The sequence below is a fragment of the Lactuca saligna genome, chromosome 4 (assembly GCF_052625555.1).
Source record: "Lactuca saligna cultivar CGN05327 chromosome 4, ASM5262555v1, whole genome shotgun sequence".
Taxonomy (NCBI): domain Eukaryota; kingdom Viridiplantae; phylum Streptophyta; class Magnoliopsida; order Asterales; family Asteraceae; genus Lactuca; species Lactuca saligna.
The window spans coordinates 94,739,050-94,757,191 of record NC_136420.1 but is presented as its reverse complement, the minus strand read 5'-3'; the positions used below and the strand labels follow the sequence as shown (position 1 = coordinate 94,757,191).

Below are 18,142 nucleotides of genomic sequence, written 5' to 3'. Positions count from 1 at the left end.
ATGTTGCCTCAAAGGAGTAAATCGGGTGAATGATACTGAAATTATTGTTCCCCTATTGGTACATGCCATTTTTCAAGGCATTGCTTATGGTATGCGAGCATGGTTTTTGTTGTAAGTTCATGTATGTGTCAAATGATGATTCATATATCAAAGTTGTGGAATTTTTTTTTTTTTTTTTTTTTTTTTGGGGGGGGGGGGGGGGGGGGGGTTGATTTTGATACATCCTTCACACCTAGTATCATAAAATGGTCGGCCATATCTTAGGAATTGACTCCAAATATATCTTTGGTCGGTTTGGATGCTTAATTTTGTTTGTTTAAGTCAACATAAGTGAATTAATAATGTAACGCCCAATTTTTTTTTTTTACCAAGGTACATCCAAATTTATCAAAAATCATTTAAAAGTTTTACAAATAATCTTAGTGTACAATGGCACTCTGGAATACAAGAAATTATCACAAGGATCGTGCTAACAACAAGCATAAGATCGAGTCTGGCGTCACAATAAATCTACCTACAAAACAGATCATCACAAAAACGTAAGCCTCACAGTTTATTAAAATAACAACTACTAAAACATAATCAAATAAATCATAAATCAAACAAATAATGTAAATCATGTATATTCCACATAATTGCACATATGCAATCATTTCATCAAAGGATTCATTTCTTCAGTAATAATCTATCTATCAAATACTCGTCTAATTAATAATCAGTATCTCACTCATATTAAATCTCATGCTCAATGACTAATATATCAAATGTGTTATATCTTCCGACCATAATATATTTATTGATCAAATATTAATCTATTAATATAATCCAATCTCTCATCTATAATCTATTTCTCAACATTTCCTCAATCTCTCAATCAACAATTAATATTCTAAATAATAATAATAAATTATATAATAATCATCATAATTATCATGACTATGGATATTAGAGTAGTGTTACTCACATGGTAAGTCGAGAAGCTTATTCTAGTCTCAGTTTTACTCTTCCACTATCTATTAGCTCGTCACACGGTAACACCTATTATTAAATAATAACTCCCTCAGGATCTGTCCAGACTCACTGATAAATATAATAGGATTAACCCGTAAGCCCATGGCTAAGGTGCTGTTTGTTTTTTCGAAGTAAAAACATCTGAAGTCTGCTGACCACATCTGCAACCCTCTGTGGCAGAAGAGGTGGATCAAACGGCTGCAACATGTAATAAAAAATCTGTTTGTTTTTAACCTCTGTAGACTGCTACAAAAACTAAAATTTTAATACTTATTTTGGCTAAGTACATAAACTCTATTTTTTCAATAAAAGACTTCACATTTAATTTTTCACCTAATTAGCCCTTTTGCAATAAGCTTGAGGTTTTAAACAACTTTTATTTTAAAGTCGCATCCCATAAATTATCATATGTATTGGAAAATTTCACCAAAAACTTCAAAGTGGAGTTTAAAATTTGATAAAAGCTAAACAACCAACATCATGTTATTCACTAATTAACACATAATAAAAAAAATAATCGCCAATACATAATAAGGTCAAAACTTCAACAAATTGTTCTTTTGTCTTCTCCAATCATTCATTATTGTGAGGTAAGTGAACATTTTCCACCACAAAAACAAAGGCTTCTTCGTTGAGGGTAAATTTGTCCAAAGCATGTCCATTTTGAAGTAAAAAAACCAATATCCATTCCAGAATTAATTCCATCACGTAAGTATTGTCAAGATCTCATAACATTTTCAATAAGAAGGGGGTGATATCAGCAAGGGTAAAATCGTCCAAGAAGATTAATTTGAATTGCAAATTCCATTCCACTTCATAGTCTCCCATTAGCGTTACTTTAATTTGACATTGTCTGTAATTTTTTCATTGATTTGCCACGAAAACCATTTCAATCCCTAAGTAATCCAATAAATGTTATAGAACCTGTCCTTATGCTTAAGCTAAAACTTCAAGCCATGAAAAATGATTCATCAGAAAACATAAATGATCCATCAACACTCTGTGATCCCTAATAGTAATATTACCAATACAAACTCCTCAATTCCAAAAAGAACCAAAGCACGACATGCGACTAACTTCTCAATTAATACTAGTCGTTTACTTTAGTGGATGATATAAATTAATGTAGTCAATCTGATTTCATTCTTTTTTTTTTGGAACAAATGGAAGGATATGTATAATCAATCAATTTCAACAAACTTCAATCGATTTCAACAAATAAACAATAACTTAAATCAATTTCAGGATGTGTAAAAAGAAAAGACATGTCGATGATTCAGAGGGCTGTAAAATCGATTTCAACAACATATGAATTGTAAATTAGAAAAAAAACTTACATGTCGATGGTAGTGGTTCACGAGGAAGACGCCGAATTGCTAAGGCGGCGATGACGAAGAAATGGCTGAGGCAACGATAAGAATTGGTTGTGATGATGACAAGATATCAAACGAGATGGGAGGTGAGATCGATGGAAGAAGGAAGAAGAAGGGCTGCGTATGCGATAGGAATATCTGTTCGTTCCTTTTTTTTAAAGGTTTAGAAGTGGTTTAAAGAGGGAAGTCCAATGATGTATGACGCAGAGGACGCACAAAGGTTTTGAAGTTAGAAGGCTTTTAAAAAACAAACAACCGCGGGATGGAAAGTGCTGCGTGTGCGCTGCGCCGCGCAACAATTAGTGGTTTGAAGAGGTATTTTACAAAAAACAAACAAAACCTAAATCTCTCATATCAGGTATTTCTCAGGCAATAGGGTTTATAACACTTGTCAACCAAACATGATATTAATCATAAGATTTTCTCACTAATCTCACAATTAGGTTCATAACAACTCCATATCACAAATACATGTAACCCTTACATGGGTCTAGTATACATAATAATAATCAAATATCATAAATACAATTTATCGGGTAAAAGATACCTCACTGTATCGCGTAACTCAACTCTATATCATTCGTACGCCAACATCACATCTTCGGTATAGACTCCCGAAAATGGCTCCCAATCATACTCAAAACACTCATATTTATACCATGGGGACGCTCACGTCGTGAGCATATACCTCTCACGTCGTAAGAAGTGTTTAAACCGATTTCTACCACGTGCCCTGCTCTTTCGCCACGTGTTTTCGTCGATTGATGCTGCTTACGTTGTGTGGAAACATCCCTCACGTCATGAGGGTCAAAGGTTTGACCGTTAACTTGATTTTCGTTGACCTTCTCAATATAGCAGCGTACTTTCATCAAATCTTCAAACGATCATAACATCCTCATATGGACCCTGTTTTTGATGATCTGTATATCCACAAAATCCACTCAACGATCTCTATAACATTATTTAATTATCTTTTGCTAAATATCATTTCTAAAAATAAAGCAACTCGAGACTTTATCTCATTTACTCAATTCAAATCTATATTTCATGAAATAACATTTGTTACGAAAAACCCAGGTGTTACAAATAGAGATAAAGTGTTGTATTTAGAATGAACTTACCAAATTTGGACCTCTAATATTTATTGGGAGTATAATGAGGTTGGCATGTAGCTATCAAGTACGATGCAGAGGCATGCCAACCATATTTATTAATGAATGGTGATCCATCATCTAATGCCACGAACATAGATGTTTGGAAAACTACTATTCGTATATAGATGTTAAATTTTATTTGTTAGGCCCAAGAAAATGGTGCCGAGAGCCATCTTAACCATCACCTTTGTCAAACCATTGCTGAAGCGTGAGAAATAAGAAGGGTGAGAAATAAAAAGAAATTACTAAGGAAAGAGAAAAACTTCAACATGCCTATTTACAGCCACTCTCTTTAACCTTAGTGCCATGTCCAACCCCAATCCATGACTAGAGATGTCAAAAAGTCCCGTGAAACGCCGTTCCCGTGGGGGCCCTGTCCCGCTTGGAGGAATTTTTAAAAAAAAATCGGGGGCAGAAACGGGGGTAGGAAGACTAAACATTTCGGGAGCGGGGACGGGGATGCACTCACCGTCCCGTTTGCCTGAGTTGACATCCCTATCCTTGACCTGGTTCGAGTGTTGGGACCCACAACTAACATATACCTAAAAGATTAGCCGTTAAAAACAGTGAATTATGTTGAACATAAATTTCAGCTGTTAAAATGGTGGCCCTGGATAACTTGGAATTAAAGGGATTTGAAAAGGATTGAAATCAAGCGTTTGTAGTTTTATAGCTGTCCCAACCCAACAAAGTTCCTCCCGCAATTCTCTTTTCCTTGCCCTTCTCATTCTCTCTTCACAGAGAGGTGCTTCCCATTTATCCTCCTCACAAGAACACACACACACACACACTGACACACACACGCACATCCGGAGAATCTGTTAAATGCGTGCTAATTTGGATTCTTTTGTGCAGTTTATGTGTAAAATCATTCTAGGGTTTTCATTTTCGAGGGAAGATTTGAAGTCCTTTGACTTGAAATCTTGAGGAGAAAGAAGCTAATCAAAGCAAAAGGGGAATCGTTGGATTTGGTCGTCGGAGGTCAAATCCGAGCTCCGGTCGCCGGAAGAAACAAGAATGAGCGCCTCTCGGTTCATAAAGTGTGTGACAGTCGGCGACGGAGCTGTTGGAAAGACTTGTATGCTCATTTCTTACACCAGCAACACGTTCCCCACTGTAAAGTCAATTCAACTTAACTCTCTTTCAAATTTATTCATTAAATTTCTTTCAATCTACTACTATATCTATTCTTTCATCTCATTCCGGTTTAATTTTTCCTCTTACATTCATCTAAATCTAATTGGTTTTACCCGAAACCAAATTGAGTTTTTCTGTAAAAAACAGTCCCCGGTTTAATTTTCTCAAATCTATATCTCGTTCTTGTTCGAATTTATAGGGTTCTTTGTCTGTTCTTCGTAGTTTTTCTTTTCTCCCCAAATTCAAATCGTATATTTTTCTTTCTTTAGAAATCAAAAAGAAAGTGAATACCATCTTTTTCCATCTCCGTAATTTCAGCTTTAATTTTTCTTTCTACCTGTTTCTCCGATTATTACAACCATAAAACATGAGTTTTTAACGTATTCATCTAATTTTCTTGAATTCTAAAGGTTGTATTCTCATCTCCCATTTATGAAAAAAAAAAAAAAATACTGTCTTTGTTTTCTTTTTGCTGAAGTATAGAAAAGAAAAAAATGTGGGATTTGAGTAAAAATGTGTTTCTCATGAGCATATTTTTCTTCATAAAGAAACAACACACAAGACACAATCCCCTCATTCTCATTATCTCATAATCCCATTAATAACGTGAATAATAATTTATCAGATTCTCATTTTTTTTTTTTTTTTTTTTAATTTTATTTTATTTATGTATACAGGATTATGTGCCAACGGTTTTTGACAATTTTAGTGCAAATGTTGTGGTTGATGGAAGCACTGTTAATCTTGGATTGTGGGATACTGCAGGTTATTATTATTATTATTTTTTTTCATAAAAATTGGAATTATTAATTTTTGTTTAAGAAAATGTTATTGGTTGGAATAGGTCAAGAAGATTACAATAGATTGAGACCTTTGAGTTATCGTGGAGCTGATGTCTTTATACTTGCGTTTTCTCTCATTAGCAAGGCTAGCTATGAAAACGTCTCTAAAAAGGTTATTTTGGTCTTTTCACTAACACATCCTTCTTCTGTAACTGTTTATCTTTTTTCAATCAAGTGTTGTCTGTTTGGATAAAGTGATATTTGGATAAATGATGTCTAATAGATATTTGAGAAAACAACAACTATCATATGATTAAGTTCTGTTTTCATGTACCTCAATTACAAAAAAGACCCTTAATAATATTTATTTATGTAATTCATTATTTGATAAATTGAATAGAAATTGTACCATTTATCTATCTTGTTACTGATTTATCATATGTTCTATCATATCGTGTTAAAAATAACATGAAGTTTAATTTTTTATTTTTCAAGCATGGGTCCCATTTACAGATGTTTGATGGACTAATTATCTTTTTTTTTTTTTTTTGTTCAGTGGATTCCTGAATTGAGGCATTATGCACCTGGTGTTCCAATAATCCTTGTTGGAACAAAGTTAGGTTAGTTTCTTCTGTCTATCTTTACACTAATTTAATTGCAATTATTCTATTTGCTTTTTGTTTATCTACATTTTTTTTTTCTGATTCATGTTAATCTCTGAAATCTCTATACAAAATTAATACAAATATTATTTTTAATTTGATTCTTGTAGATCTTCGTGATGATAAACAGTTTTTTACTGATCATCCTGGTGCAGTTCCAATTACAACAGCTCAGGTACATAATATATATATATATATATATATATATATATATATATATATATATATATATATATATATATATTCCACTTAACTACTTTCTATAGTGATTAAGTCATTATACTATTTTATAATTGTTTAGAGAGACCATTTTTCATGGGTATCTGTTTTTTTAAAACAGGAAAAAATTTGATAAAATGGTGAAACTACAAGTGCTTTTGTGTATTTAATCCAAGATAAAATTGTTTGTTTTTTTTTTTTTAAATAAAAGATTCAATAATATATTGTTTTATTTTAACAGGGAGAAGAGTTGAAGAAGCTAATTGGTGCTCCTTCTTACATAGAGTGTAGCTCAAAAACACAGCAGGTGACATTTCATTGAAAAAAAAAAACATTAATAATCGGCCTTATTTTAATGACTTTGTGTATTAAGTACAAAAGAAAAGTCATTTTTATTTTATTAAAAATTGATTATGGTTTTTAATTTATATTTTTATACAGAATGTGAAGGCTGTTTTCGATGCAGCCATTAAAGTGGTTCTGCAGCCACCAAAACCGAAGAAGAAAAAGAAGGCAAAGGGTCAAAAGGGGTGCTCCATATTATGAATGAGTTTGCAATTGCAAATGAAGAGAGAGAGAGAGAAGTCAAGTCAACCATGTGGTGCTAATTACCTTTCTACCCTTTTTTCTTAAAAGTACCTGCTCACTTTTGCTTTCTGTCTTAAGAAAAACAAAAACAAAAAAATGTTGTGTTGTGCCAAATATCAATTAGATTGGACTTTGGACAAGTTTGTAACAGCATATCATATGTATATTGTTTCAGTTTAACACCAAATAGTTGAGTGAGGCTATTTTGGGTATTTGTAGTTTGCTTTATTTTGATTGTATGCTTCTTGTAACCCTAATTATTTGGTACCATTTTTTTCTTTAAAATATAAAACCTTATTCTTCTATTTCTTTTCACTTTTTAGATTTTGGATTTTTTTTAAGAGCAATTTTCATGTACTTTAAAATTGTTATTGCTTTATGATTTAAAAGAACTTTAGTCTATAAATCGATTTCGAAATTGGGACAAGATAGAAACCCAAAAATCAAAAACAATATATGGATAGGTCTTCCACTTTCTTTAAATCTGATTTTGAATACGAAGACCAAACAAAGAAGAATGTAATATCAGGAAATGAATTAGAGATCTGATGTTTTGAAATTTGAAGTATATTGAAGGTATTAATCCTTTATTTTTGAAAATTATATTGTATGGATTGAATATTTATCTAAACTGTAGACCCGGAATAAAAGTGTAATACAGTAATAGTAAGCATTTATAGTTTATAATTGGAGTATATGGTAATTATTTTGGATTATCATTATTATTATAAGGTATGTCAAAAACACCGGTTTTTACGGTTTTTAACTTCTCCATTCTTCAGTCTCGAGGGTGTTTTTGTTTTATTAAGTTTATTTAATTTTTTTTTTTTGACTTATTACTGATCTACATAGATATAACCAAAAATAATTTTCGTGCAGTGGAAATTTAAAAAACTTTTTGAAAGCTTCTTTCTTTCTTTCACTATATTTAGGAATTTTAGGTTGTACCAGAATCTAATATTCTTTCCGTCTCAAAATTATTGTCTATAAATGAAAAAAAAAAAAAAAAGAAACATTCAAATTAAATTAATTACTACTATTTTTATACAATAAAATAATAGTTTTGCTATTATTTTATATTTAATATTCTATTAAATGTTTAGATGATGGTATTTTAGTAAAAATATTATTTATTTAATAGAAATAGATTATTATTTTGAGAAAGAAACATAAAGGCTTACGTTTCTATGCGATACAACATCAAACACACAGCCGCCTCCCTTCTTTCTCATGGTCATCGGCTCCTCAAACATTTTCTCCCCTGCTTGCTGTCTATTGCCATCGCCGACACTGTGAAACCGCCGGCCGGCGACCTTCGCACCCCACAGATACAGGTTCGTGTTTTTCAAATTTTTTTCTTGCTTTTGTTCATCTTTTTCCCCTGCTCTCGATTTTCCTTTTCCCCCTGCTTTCCATTGAAATCGAGGTCATATGTGTTTGTTGAAATCGGAATCCGGCATGAAGCTATGTTCTGTCTTTCCAAATGGCGATATGGTCCCTTTATGTTTGCTTTCTGTGTGAGTATTTTTGCTGATGTTACATTTTGTGAAGTTTGCAACTCAGTCACAACTCCCTTTCCATTTTTGCCCTTCGTTTTGGCTACTTTTATCTAAAGGAACATACACATTGTTTTGAATGATGTTTTTAAGATGCTTTGAATGTAATTTAGGTTATGGACACATACATCAATAAGAAAATCTTGCCCTTTTTGTCATTTTTGATTTCTGATTTATTGCTACTTTGTTGCTTTTGATTTTTGATTCCAAGGGCTGTTGAAGTTATCCACTTTTAATTTCTAATTTCAAGGGCTGTTGTGTTCTTTCATTTATATAAGACCAAACATATCCAACAAAGTTAATATTTGCTTAGGTGTTTAATTTTTAATCATCAAAATTAAACAACACTAAGTTAGCATTTAAATCTCTTATATGTTTAGAGAATTAATTAACAAAATTTACTAGAAACCTTTTTCTTGATCTTCTCTAGGGAAGCATTCTCCCATGTTTGGCCATCATTGCATACATCTTATCCAACATCATAACTTGATGAAAAATGGTTTCTTACAACTTTTTTCATTGGGGTGGTTTTTGCATAACCAAACTCTAAGAATCTTCTGATTCTCTTCCAGTGCTTCTTCTTCCTTCTTTCACTTCACTTCCGACTCCGTTTTCCTTTTTTTCATTTGCTCTGCTTTTTTGGGGAATCTTCTGATTCTTGCTTCCATCTCTGATGCGTCGTCTCTACTTCCCTATCTCCTCATTTATATAAAGCCTTATCCAAAAATCGAAACCAGATCCATGTCCTTATATAAAGCCTTTACTATCACTGTTAATTTCATCCCAGCGACAAAATGTGTATATCAGTGTTTCTATGGCAAGCTCATCCACTCTACCCGTTTCTTCTATTGCTCAATCGAGATGAATATCATATACGGTGAGTTAAATTTGAATTTCAACCCATTTTTGTACATTTTGCAAAACAATTCAACCATTTACAGATTCAATTTTGTTCCAATATACTTGAACTTTGGAAGATGAGTTTTTCTTGCTAACTACTTATTGTAATATGATATGATAGAAGATGAATACTTCTGACTAATTACTTTGCTATATATGTAAGACCAACGGAGACACTCCATTGGTGGGAAGGTGGAAAAATATTGGGTGGCAGAGATGTGACAGCTGGCGGAACATGGTTGGCCTCTAGCAGAGAAGGAAGGGTGGCTTTTGTTACTAACGTTCGTGAATTGAACTCAATATCTGCTGCAAAGAGTAGAGGTGATCTCCCAGTTCGCTTTTTGGAGGTTGGTTTTTAAATTTACATTGTATTAAATTATGCCCACCACCTGTTTGTTTTTTTTTTCCTTTTGGTAATTTTGATGATTATAGAGCAAGAAAAATGCCATGGAGTTTGCAGAAGAAATTGCGAAGGAAGCAGATGAATATAATGGATTCAATTTGATAATTGCTGATCTTTTGTCCATGAATATGGTTTATGTAACTAATAGGCTAAAAGGAGATAAGTGCTATGTGACTTCAGTTTCACCTGGGGTCCATGTGCTATCAAATGCAAGTCTAGACACTCCATGGCCTAAGGTGAGCAACTACAATTGCCTATTTTATGCAACAAATTTTCACTTCTTTAGCCAACTTATGCAACAATATTGTGGCCCTAAAAAGAAAAGTTGTTGCATAAATTGGAATACTTGTGAAACACTGTTGCATAAAGGTTAATGTTTTCTTTTTTCTAATATGTATTGTATCTATCTAATTCTGTACTCAGGCTCAAAGATTGGAACATGGTTTTAAAGATGCTTTGGATGAATATGGTGAAGATGAAATTCCAATTGCTGAGTTGATTGATAAACTGATGAGAAACACTGTAAAAGATGACATTAGCATGCTTCCCGGGATTTATGGTCCAGATTTTGAGTATGAGTTGAGTTCTGTATTTGTTAATCTAGTATCTCCAAAGGTAACAATTTTCTCAACTTTCTAGTTTTCTTCCATTTTGTCAAAGATTTGAAGGTGCTGATGTGGCGTTGACATGGGAAAACATATTGGGTTTATACCCATGTGGATGCTACGTCAACATTAGGTTGCTATTTCAAGACCTTAACACTTATATTTGATTCTGAATGTTGGTGATATGCAGAACTATGGTACACGAAGTACTTCTGCATTGGCTGTAAAAGCAAGTGGTGAAGTATTCTTTTATGAAAGGCATCTTGAAAATGGGTTATGGAAAGAGAACACAGAAACATACATGATTGAGAAAATGAAGTGAGGGTTAATGTGTGAAGAAATATAAGTATGTTGCTGTTATGGGTAAAGATATGTAAGTAGTAAGTACGTTGTTATGGGTAAAAAAAATAAAAAGTAACACATGTTGCTATTTCCTGCAACTTGTCTTATTTTTTTTTTAATCTTATTTGGTATGAAAGTTATAGTGTGTGCCTTGAACAAAAAGAAATGATCAACTATAAGTTGATATGATGTATGTGATCTTATTTGTAAGAAATAATGAATTTTGAGAAGTTTGTATTATGTACTAGATCAAATTTGTACTTAATATGGTATCTGGTTATGTATAAGAAAGATAACGATAAAGGAAATAGATACAAGTTTCGTTGCTTGATTGATTGTTATTTATATCCACAAGTGTTTTTGCGTGTTTATTTAGTGTGTGTATTGGTGTATGTGTGTATTGGTGTATAATCTAACCTTTGTGCCCCATAGCTTCATGGATACCAAGCATCAATAAGGTAGAAAATTTACAAATGAGATTCTGGGTGAATAGGATTTACATTAAAGAAGGGGTGCCAGATAAAATGTTGGAAAGAATTAGGGAAATCTTCAGAAAAGTCCCAATATTTACGGAAAAGTTGCACTTTAGTCCCAAGATTTTTTTTTTGAACGAAAAAGTCCTGAAAACCGGCAAAAATTTGCAGTTTGACCCTTTTTGACCGGTTGAAACCGGTACCAAACTAATTTGGGACTATTTCGTAAACTAATCCAAAATATTGGGATTTTTCAGTAAACAAAAAATATTAGGACTTTTCTGTAAACAAAAATATTAGGATTTTTCTATAAACAAAACCTTAATTATTATTATTGTTATTATTATAATTATTATTATTATTATTATTATTATTATTATCATCATCATCATCATCATCATCATCATCATCATCATCATCATCATTATTATTATTATTATTATTATTATTATTATTATTATTATTATTATTAAAAATATAAATAAGAATACTTTTTTTTGAACTTGTTATTATTAATATTGTTACTAATACATATAAATGTATTTAAATGAAAAAATAATATTAATGACATTGTTTAAGGGTGGAGGTGGAGGAGATGTTGTTGCCTTTAGCATTGAAATCATGCATGTTTGCTTGTATATTTTTACTTTTTATATGGCCATTTCACATTTGTTGTTATTGTTTTCAATTAAAAATAATAATACTTAACAATTTAAAAGAAGTTGCATATTTGTAAAATTCTTTATAAATAGTTTAAGTTAGAAGGATTTCTCACTTTGTATATAAAAATGTTTACAGTAGAAGGATTATTTTCCAAATCCAACAGATCCACTACAAACAACTACATAGGTAGCCCATATCAAAATTCAAAAATATTAATTACAATATCTTGTTCAATAAAAAGTAATAGGACATGTTTTTTGGATTAATACTTTTGAATTTTGAATAATACTTTTGAATTATTCCTATTACTTTTTGTTAAACAAAATATTGTAATTAATACTTTCGAATTTTAATATAGGTTACTTATGTAGATGTTTGTAGTGGATTTGTTGGATTTGGAAAGTAATTCTTCAACCTTAAACAATTTTATATACAAAATGAGAAACTCTACTACCTTAAACTATTAATATGCAACTTCTTTCAAATTGTTAAATATTAATATTCTGAATTGAAAACAATAATAACAAATATGAAATGACCATATACAAAGTAAAAATATACAAGTAGACATTCACGATTTCAATACTAAAAACATCACCATCTCCTCCACCTCCACCCTTAAACAATGTTATTAATAATATTTTTTTCATTTAATGCATTTATATGTATTAGTAATAATATTAAAAATAACAAGTTCAAAAAATAGTATTCTTATTTATATTTTTAATAATAATAATAATAATAATAATAATAATAATAATAATAATAATAATAATAATAATAACAATAATAATAATTAAGGTTTTGTTTATAGAAAAGTCATAATATTTTTGTTTACAGAAAAGTCCTAATATTTTTTGTTTACTGAAAAATCCCAATATTTTGGATTAGTTTACGAAATAGTCCCAAATTAGTTTGGTACCGGTTTCAACCGGTCAAAAAGGGTCAAACTGCAAATTTTTGCCGGTTTTCAGGACTTTTTCGTTCAAAAAAAAAATCTTGGGACTAAAGTGTAACTTTTCCGTAAATATTGGGACTTTTCTGAAGATTTCCCAAAGAATTATATATATATATATATATATATATATATATATATATATATATATATATATATATATATATATATATATATATATATATATATATATATATATATATATATATGACGCTGCTGACATTTAAGATTCCCAATGGATTCTTCTTGTTCTTTTCTGCAATGTAAAATGTTATTATGTCTTTTTAAACAATGCATAAGTTAGAAACGACATTGATGATTGTAGGTTATAGTATGCAAACCTTTTAAAAGGAAGAGTGTAAATGAAGTTGTGATAACACATCATGATGCTCATGAAGATATTGCCTTTTGATGTGTGATCCGATGACATTTCAATTGTAATATTAATATTCTAAGAATGGGAAAGTCCTTGTGACTTTTTCTATGCGACCTTTACTCCTGGGTGTAAGAAGCATTATAATTTTCATTATATTGAGCATAAGTAATCTTTTAAGATTGAGATCTGATTGATTTTGTTTTGTTGCTAACATGTTGTAACTTTTGCTGGCGATATGAATTTTATTATCGAATGTTTCAACAAGTATTGCATATTTAAGTTTTTGCCAAATAAGATGACATATTTGTCAAAACCTAATATTGTTCACAAATAGCATACCAAAATGCTATATATGTAATTTATCAATTTCATATGTAATAAAAGACTAAATTGCTTTCATAACTAGATGCACTTTCATTTATTTGTGAATTATAACATCGTATATTTATCTATTTCTTTATTTTTCATCCCAACAACAAACAAATCCCAAAAATAAAAAAATGAAACACCTCTAACCCATGTATGGTATGGGTTCGCCACCTAGTTATTGTTGTTGTTATTATTATATTATTATTATTATTTTTATTATTGTTATTATTATAATTTATCTTTGTTTTTATTTCCTAAAATCTTTAATTTTTTTGACATTTTATATAAATGTATTATTTAATGTTTTTTTTTTGACAATTTTCTTCGTTTACATTATATAATGGTTTTTTGACGTGTTCGAATAAATAAATAAAAATAAAAACATAGATAACTATCACTAATCCTATATAATTATTTAATATTGTTATTTTTATATTATGTTTGTTTTTATCAATCATTTGAATGTATGTTCCTGTTCACTTGTTTATGCAATTTTAATAATTTTTATGGTTATTTATTAGCCGAATGTTCTTAAATGTAATGATTAACAAGTAAAATGTTTATCTAATAACACAAAAGAAGTTTTATGGTTATTAGTTACCTTGTACTAGTTTGATTTTTGTCAATAATTTTATTTAGATTATTTAAAGAAAAATGATTTTATTTCTTAATATGTCATACTTATTGCATAAATAATTCAAATTTTCTTATAATTATTTATGAAAAATATTGAAATAAAACCTACCTTTTTTAAAATGATATATATATATATATATATATATATATATATATATATATATATATATATATATATATATATATATATATATATATATATATATATATATATATATCCCATGCATATTACCTCAACAAAAGTAAAATATTTGCTAACAACTTTTTTTACCGTCTCAAAAATCAATAATATGTTTTTAATCTGATGAAACTCTTAGATCTTTGAGATTTATTGAATATTATTAATAACATGTTTAATTTCGAATCATGCTCTCATTTTTATGACTGAGATGCCAAAGATCACAAACGAGATGTGAATAACAATGCAAACCCGCGCGGCACCCTCAATGTCATTTACGATCTCACATTGACATGTCCGTTTTTACTATCATTTCTACTTTGTAGTCACAAGTTAGTGTGTCGGTTAACCATGCATGCTCCATTAAACGGCTCACAAAGAAACGATGTACGTTTTTATGGATTCACGAACAATTTCATATTTTTCCTAAAGTAACTAGAGTGAGATTTTAATGTATGTTTTAGTACTTATATGTTATACTTTTAAAGTGATTAGTGTTCTATCAGAATCCTTTCGGCTAACGAAAATTCACTACACAAAGAAGTAGTGGGTGAAAATTACACCCATTCGATGATTATATTATAGGTCGTCTCCTTATACCTCTCTTATAATATAACTTTATGATTAAGGCCTAGTCTTGGTTTGACTGACAGTTATTAATCTCATACATATACTATTATAAACTCTTATTGTAAGGATGTATTTTAAACATTCTAAAATTATAAGATTTGAATCTAATTAATCTATTTAACTTTTAAATTATTAATATTGAAATATTTAAGATTAATAATGTTTTATGGATTATATTTATCTTAATTAAACGATTATGTTTATCTTAATTAAATTTTATTTAAATAATATTAATTCTATATTTATCTTCCTTTTTTTTTTTTCGAATTTGGATATACCCCATTACATAAGTAAAGGTAAGATTTTAAATTATTTAAGATAACTATTAAGGGGGTGTTTGGATAGGAAAAAAAGAGATGCTTATTACTTATTCCCACAATAAGCTAATTTAAATGTTTGGATAAAATCCAACTTATTAAACTAAATAAGCTAATTTTAATAAGCATCCCTCCCCATGCTTATTGCTTATTGCTTATTCCCACCACAAATAAGCTATAAACAATAAGCTAAAAATCTAATCCAAACACCCCCTAATTATCAATTAATTATCCTCGAAGGCGAAAAATGTAAGAAAATTTGAATTTGCAAGAACAGGAGGTGTGTCGCGAGGCAAAGGATGCACCATATATATATATATATATATATATATATATATATATATATATATATATATATATATATATATATATATATATATATATGTTAGACGGTCTAATTTTGTGAGACCGTGAGACACATTTTTTTATTTTTTTTAGTTAATTCAAGTTCCGAAAATAATATTTAAAAAACGAATTTTTTGATTTTTCCATTTATTTTGCATTTTAAAATTATTTTTAGAATATGTACAGTGTAATATTCTATTTAGAATATTTCACGTATTTTAAAAAAAAGGATGTTTTTTTTTATTTTTTTTTAGTTCATTCAAGTTCCGAAAATAATATTTAAAAAAAGAATTTTTATATTTTTCCATTTATTTTGCATTTTAAAATTATTTTTTAGAATATGTCAGTGTAATATTCTATTTAGAATATTTCACGTATTTTTCAAAAAAAAAAAAAAAAAAAACGGGATTTTTTTATTGTATTTTTATTTTATTTTATTTTTTTAGTTAATTCAAGTTCCGAAAATAATATTCAAAAAAAATAATTTTTGGATTTTTCCATTTATTTTGGATTTTAAAATTATTTTTAGATTTGGTCTCACGGTCTCACAAAATTAGAATGGTCTCAAATGAACCTGAACCTATATATATATATATATATATATATATATATATATATATATACACACACACACACACACACACACACACACACACAATATTCCAGTTTCAATTATACACATAATGAAAAGAACCTTATGCTCTGATACCACTAATGAGTTTTATAGGTTACATTTAACATTTCTGCACAACGAAATCATTATAAAATCTAATTATCGGCACATGCAACCTAGAGATCTATGTCTTCACACATTATAACAATATACTATTAAAACTATCATAAACCATGGGTATGATCGAAAATCATGAGTATGATTACATACCTTTATTGTTACTATTGCATGTACCACTCTTGAATCCGTAGTTCCTCTTTAGAAATCTAACACCAAAATTATAACTGGCTCTAATGGCTCACATCCATACCGTAGAAATTATGAAACGATTTAAAGAGAGAGGAAATAGGTACAATTTTCGACTAGAGCTTCACAAAGTAATGCCTGGTTAAAATATTCAGATTTAATCTGATATCCTTATTAGTTAAGGAGGCTTCCAGAGCCTCTCTTAAATCCTTGCGAAACCGTCCAGGGCTAGGAAGGATCTAGAATTGCTTTCTTTGCTCAATTATTCAACAATTACAATTCAACCCTTGTATATCTAGTTAATTCTAATTAACCAAAAATTAATTCCAATTAATTATGATTAATTCTAATCAAATTTTGATTAACTATCATACAACTAATTAAATAATTTTTTTTTCTCTTTTAATTTTATTTCTAGCTATTTCTGGATATGAGGGAAACCCAAAAAAGACTTTGCTTTTATTCATAAGAATATACCAATTTAGTTAAAACCTTAGACACCTTAATATAAAAAATAACCCTTAGGGTTTCTTCATTCTCTTAGCCTCCTAGTCTAGAGAGCCTCAATTGCAAACTTTATTCCCCCTCTCTTGTTTTCTTGAGCCTTTTGTTCTTTTTGATGAAGCTTGAAGAAGAAGGATTTCATTATAGGGCTTTGGTGTGTGATTCAAAGAAGATCCAACCTTCTATAGTGTTTTTGGATCTTTGTAAGTTATAAAGTCTCCAACTTTATGAATTTTTTCCTGTAGATCTAGATTATGGGTGTCATTGTCATCACTTTGGTCCTTTAATGAGGTTGTTCTTGGAGTTTGGAAGAACTCCAAAACCCATTTGATTATTTCATATTTCTAGACACTTTTAGATAGAGAAAAGGTTGTGCATGGGATTTGGGTGCTCTTGGTGTGCTTATAGGATTTTCTTGATTATGTTATCACGACTAGGGTTACACACCTGTTTATGGTCACGATGCGCCTAACTAGTCTTTGACTTTTCCCATTGCCTTTGACCTTTGAATTTTGACCAGTTTGACGTTTGGTTAAATTTTGAGGAATTAGATGTGTAACACCCGTTTTCCAGAATAGATCGGTTGAGGGTTTAGAAGATTAAAGGTAAGGTTTGTGGGAAAAACCTTTTGTCACGACGTGTTGTGCCAATTGGATGACCACGTTTTCGGGATGGCTGCAACGGCATGACAAAAGGGTTGTCATGACGTGACATTAGCTGTAGCCCAAGCCCATGATATTTTAGGGTTTCCCCCCCTAAACTCAAGGTTGAGGGCATCATCTTCAGCCTACATTGATGAGTTCTTGAGCTTTTGGTGGTGTTTTGGTGACTTGAAGGCGAAGGGACCATCCTTAGTGCTTCGATCCAACTTGCAAGTTTCACTATCATCTTTTAGCAATTTCTCTGGACCCTTGGGAGTATCCAAGCTCCAAGCTTTATGATTCATTGTTGTTAGATTTAGAATTTTATGCATTATTCTCCATATTTAGGCTTGTTGGAGTGTTGGGATTCCATGAAGTTGGCAACTTTATGGGTCCTTAGAGTC

General features: G+C 30.2%; 2 protein-coding genes across 2 annotated transcripts; both read left to right on the top strand.

The window, feature by feature from the left end:
• The first annotated feature begins 4,156 nt into the window (after window positions 1–4,156).
• LOC145042415 (rac-like GTP-binding protein ARAC3) lies at window positions 4,157–7,076 on the top strand. The gene is made up of 8 exons (XM_078990831.1): window positions 4,157–4,283; window positions 4,394–4,654; window positions 5,353–5,440; window positions 5,520–5,629; window positions 6,014–6,077; window positions 6,230–6,294; window positions 6,580–6,645; window positions 6,780–7,076. The coding sequence occupies exons 2-8, from the start codon at window positions 4,556–4,558 to the stop codon at window positions 6,882–6,884; spliced, it is 597 nt and encodes a 198-aa protein (XP_078846957.1). The 5' UTR covers window positions 4,157–4,283; window positions 4,394–4,555; the 3' UTR covers window positions 6,885–7,076.
• A 1,033-nt stretch (window positions 7,077–8,109) lies between these two features.
• Window positions 8,110–11,077, top strand: LOC145042414 (uncharacterized). The gene is made up of 6 exons (XM_078990830.1): window positions 8,110–8,260; window positions 9,270–9,359; window positions 9,546–9,729; window positions 9,815–10,021; window positions 10,209–10,400; window positions 10,581–11,077. Exons 2-6 carry the CDS (start codon window positions 9,277–9,279, stop codon window positions 10,710–10,712), a joined length of 798 nt encoding a protein of 265 aa, XP_078846956.1. The 5' UTR covers window positions 8,110–8,260; window positions 9,270–9,276; the 3' UTR covers window positions 10,713–11,077.
• Window positions 11,078–18,142: the final 7,065 nt, after the last annotated feature.

Bases quoted from the DNA above. Each gene is read 5' to 3' on its own strand.
- LOC145042415 (XM_078990831.1), top strand. From the start codon at position 4,556: ATGAGCGCCTCTCGGTTCATAAAGTGTGTGACAGTCGGCGACGGAGCT. The intron at 5,441-5,519 runs GTTATTATTATT...TGGTTGGAATAG, and splicing joins TGGATTGTGGGATACTGCAG to GTCAAGAAGATTACAATAGA. The intron at 5,630-6,013 runs GTTATTTTGGTC...TTTTTTGTTCAG, and splicing joins ATGAAAACGTCTCTAAAAAG to TGGATTCCTGAATTGAGGCA.
- LOC145042414 (XM_078990830.1), top strand. From the start codon at position 9,277: ATGTGTATATCAGTGTTTCTATGGCAAGCTCATCCACTCTACCCGTTT. The intron at 9,730-9,814 runs GTTGGTTTTTAA...TGATGATTATAG, and splicing joins TCCCAGTTCGCTTTTTGGAG to AGCAAGAAAAATGCCATGGA. The intron at 10,401-10,580 runs GTAACAATTTTC...GGTGATATGCAG, and splicing joins TTAATCTAGTATCTCCAAAG to AACTATGGTACACGAAGTAC.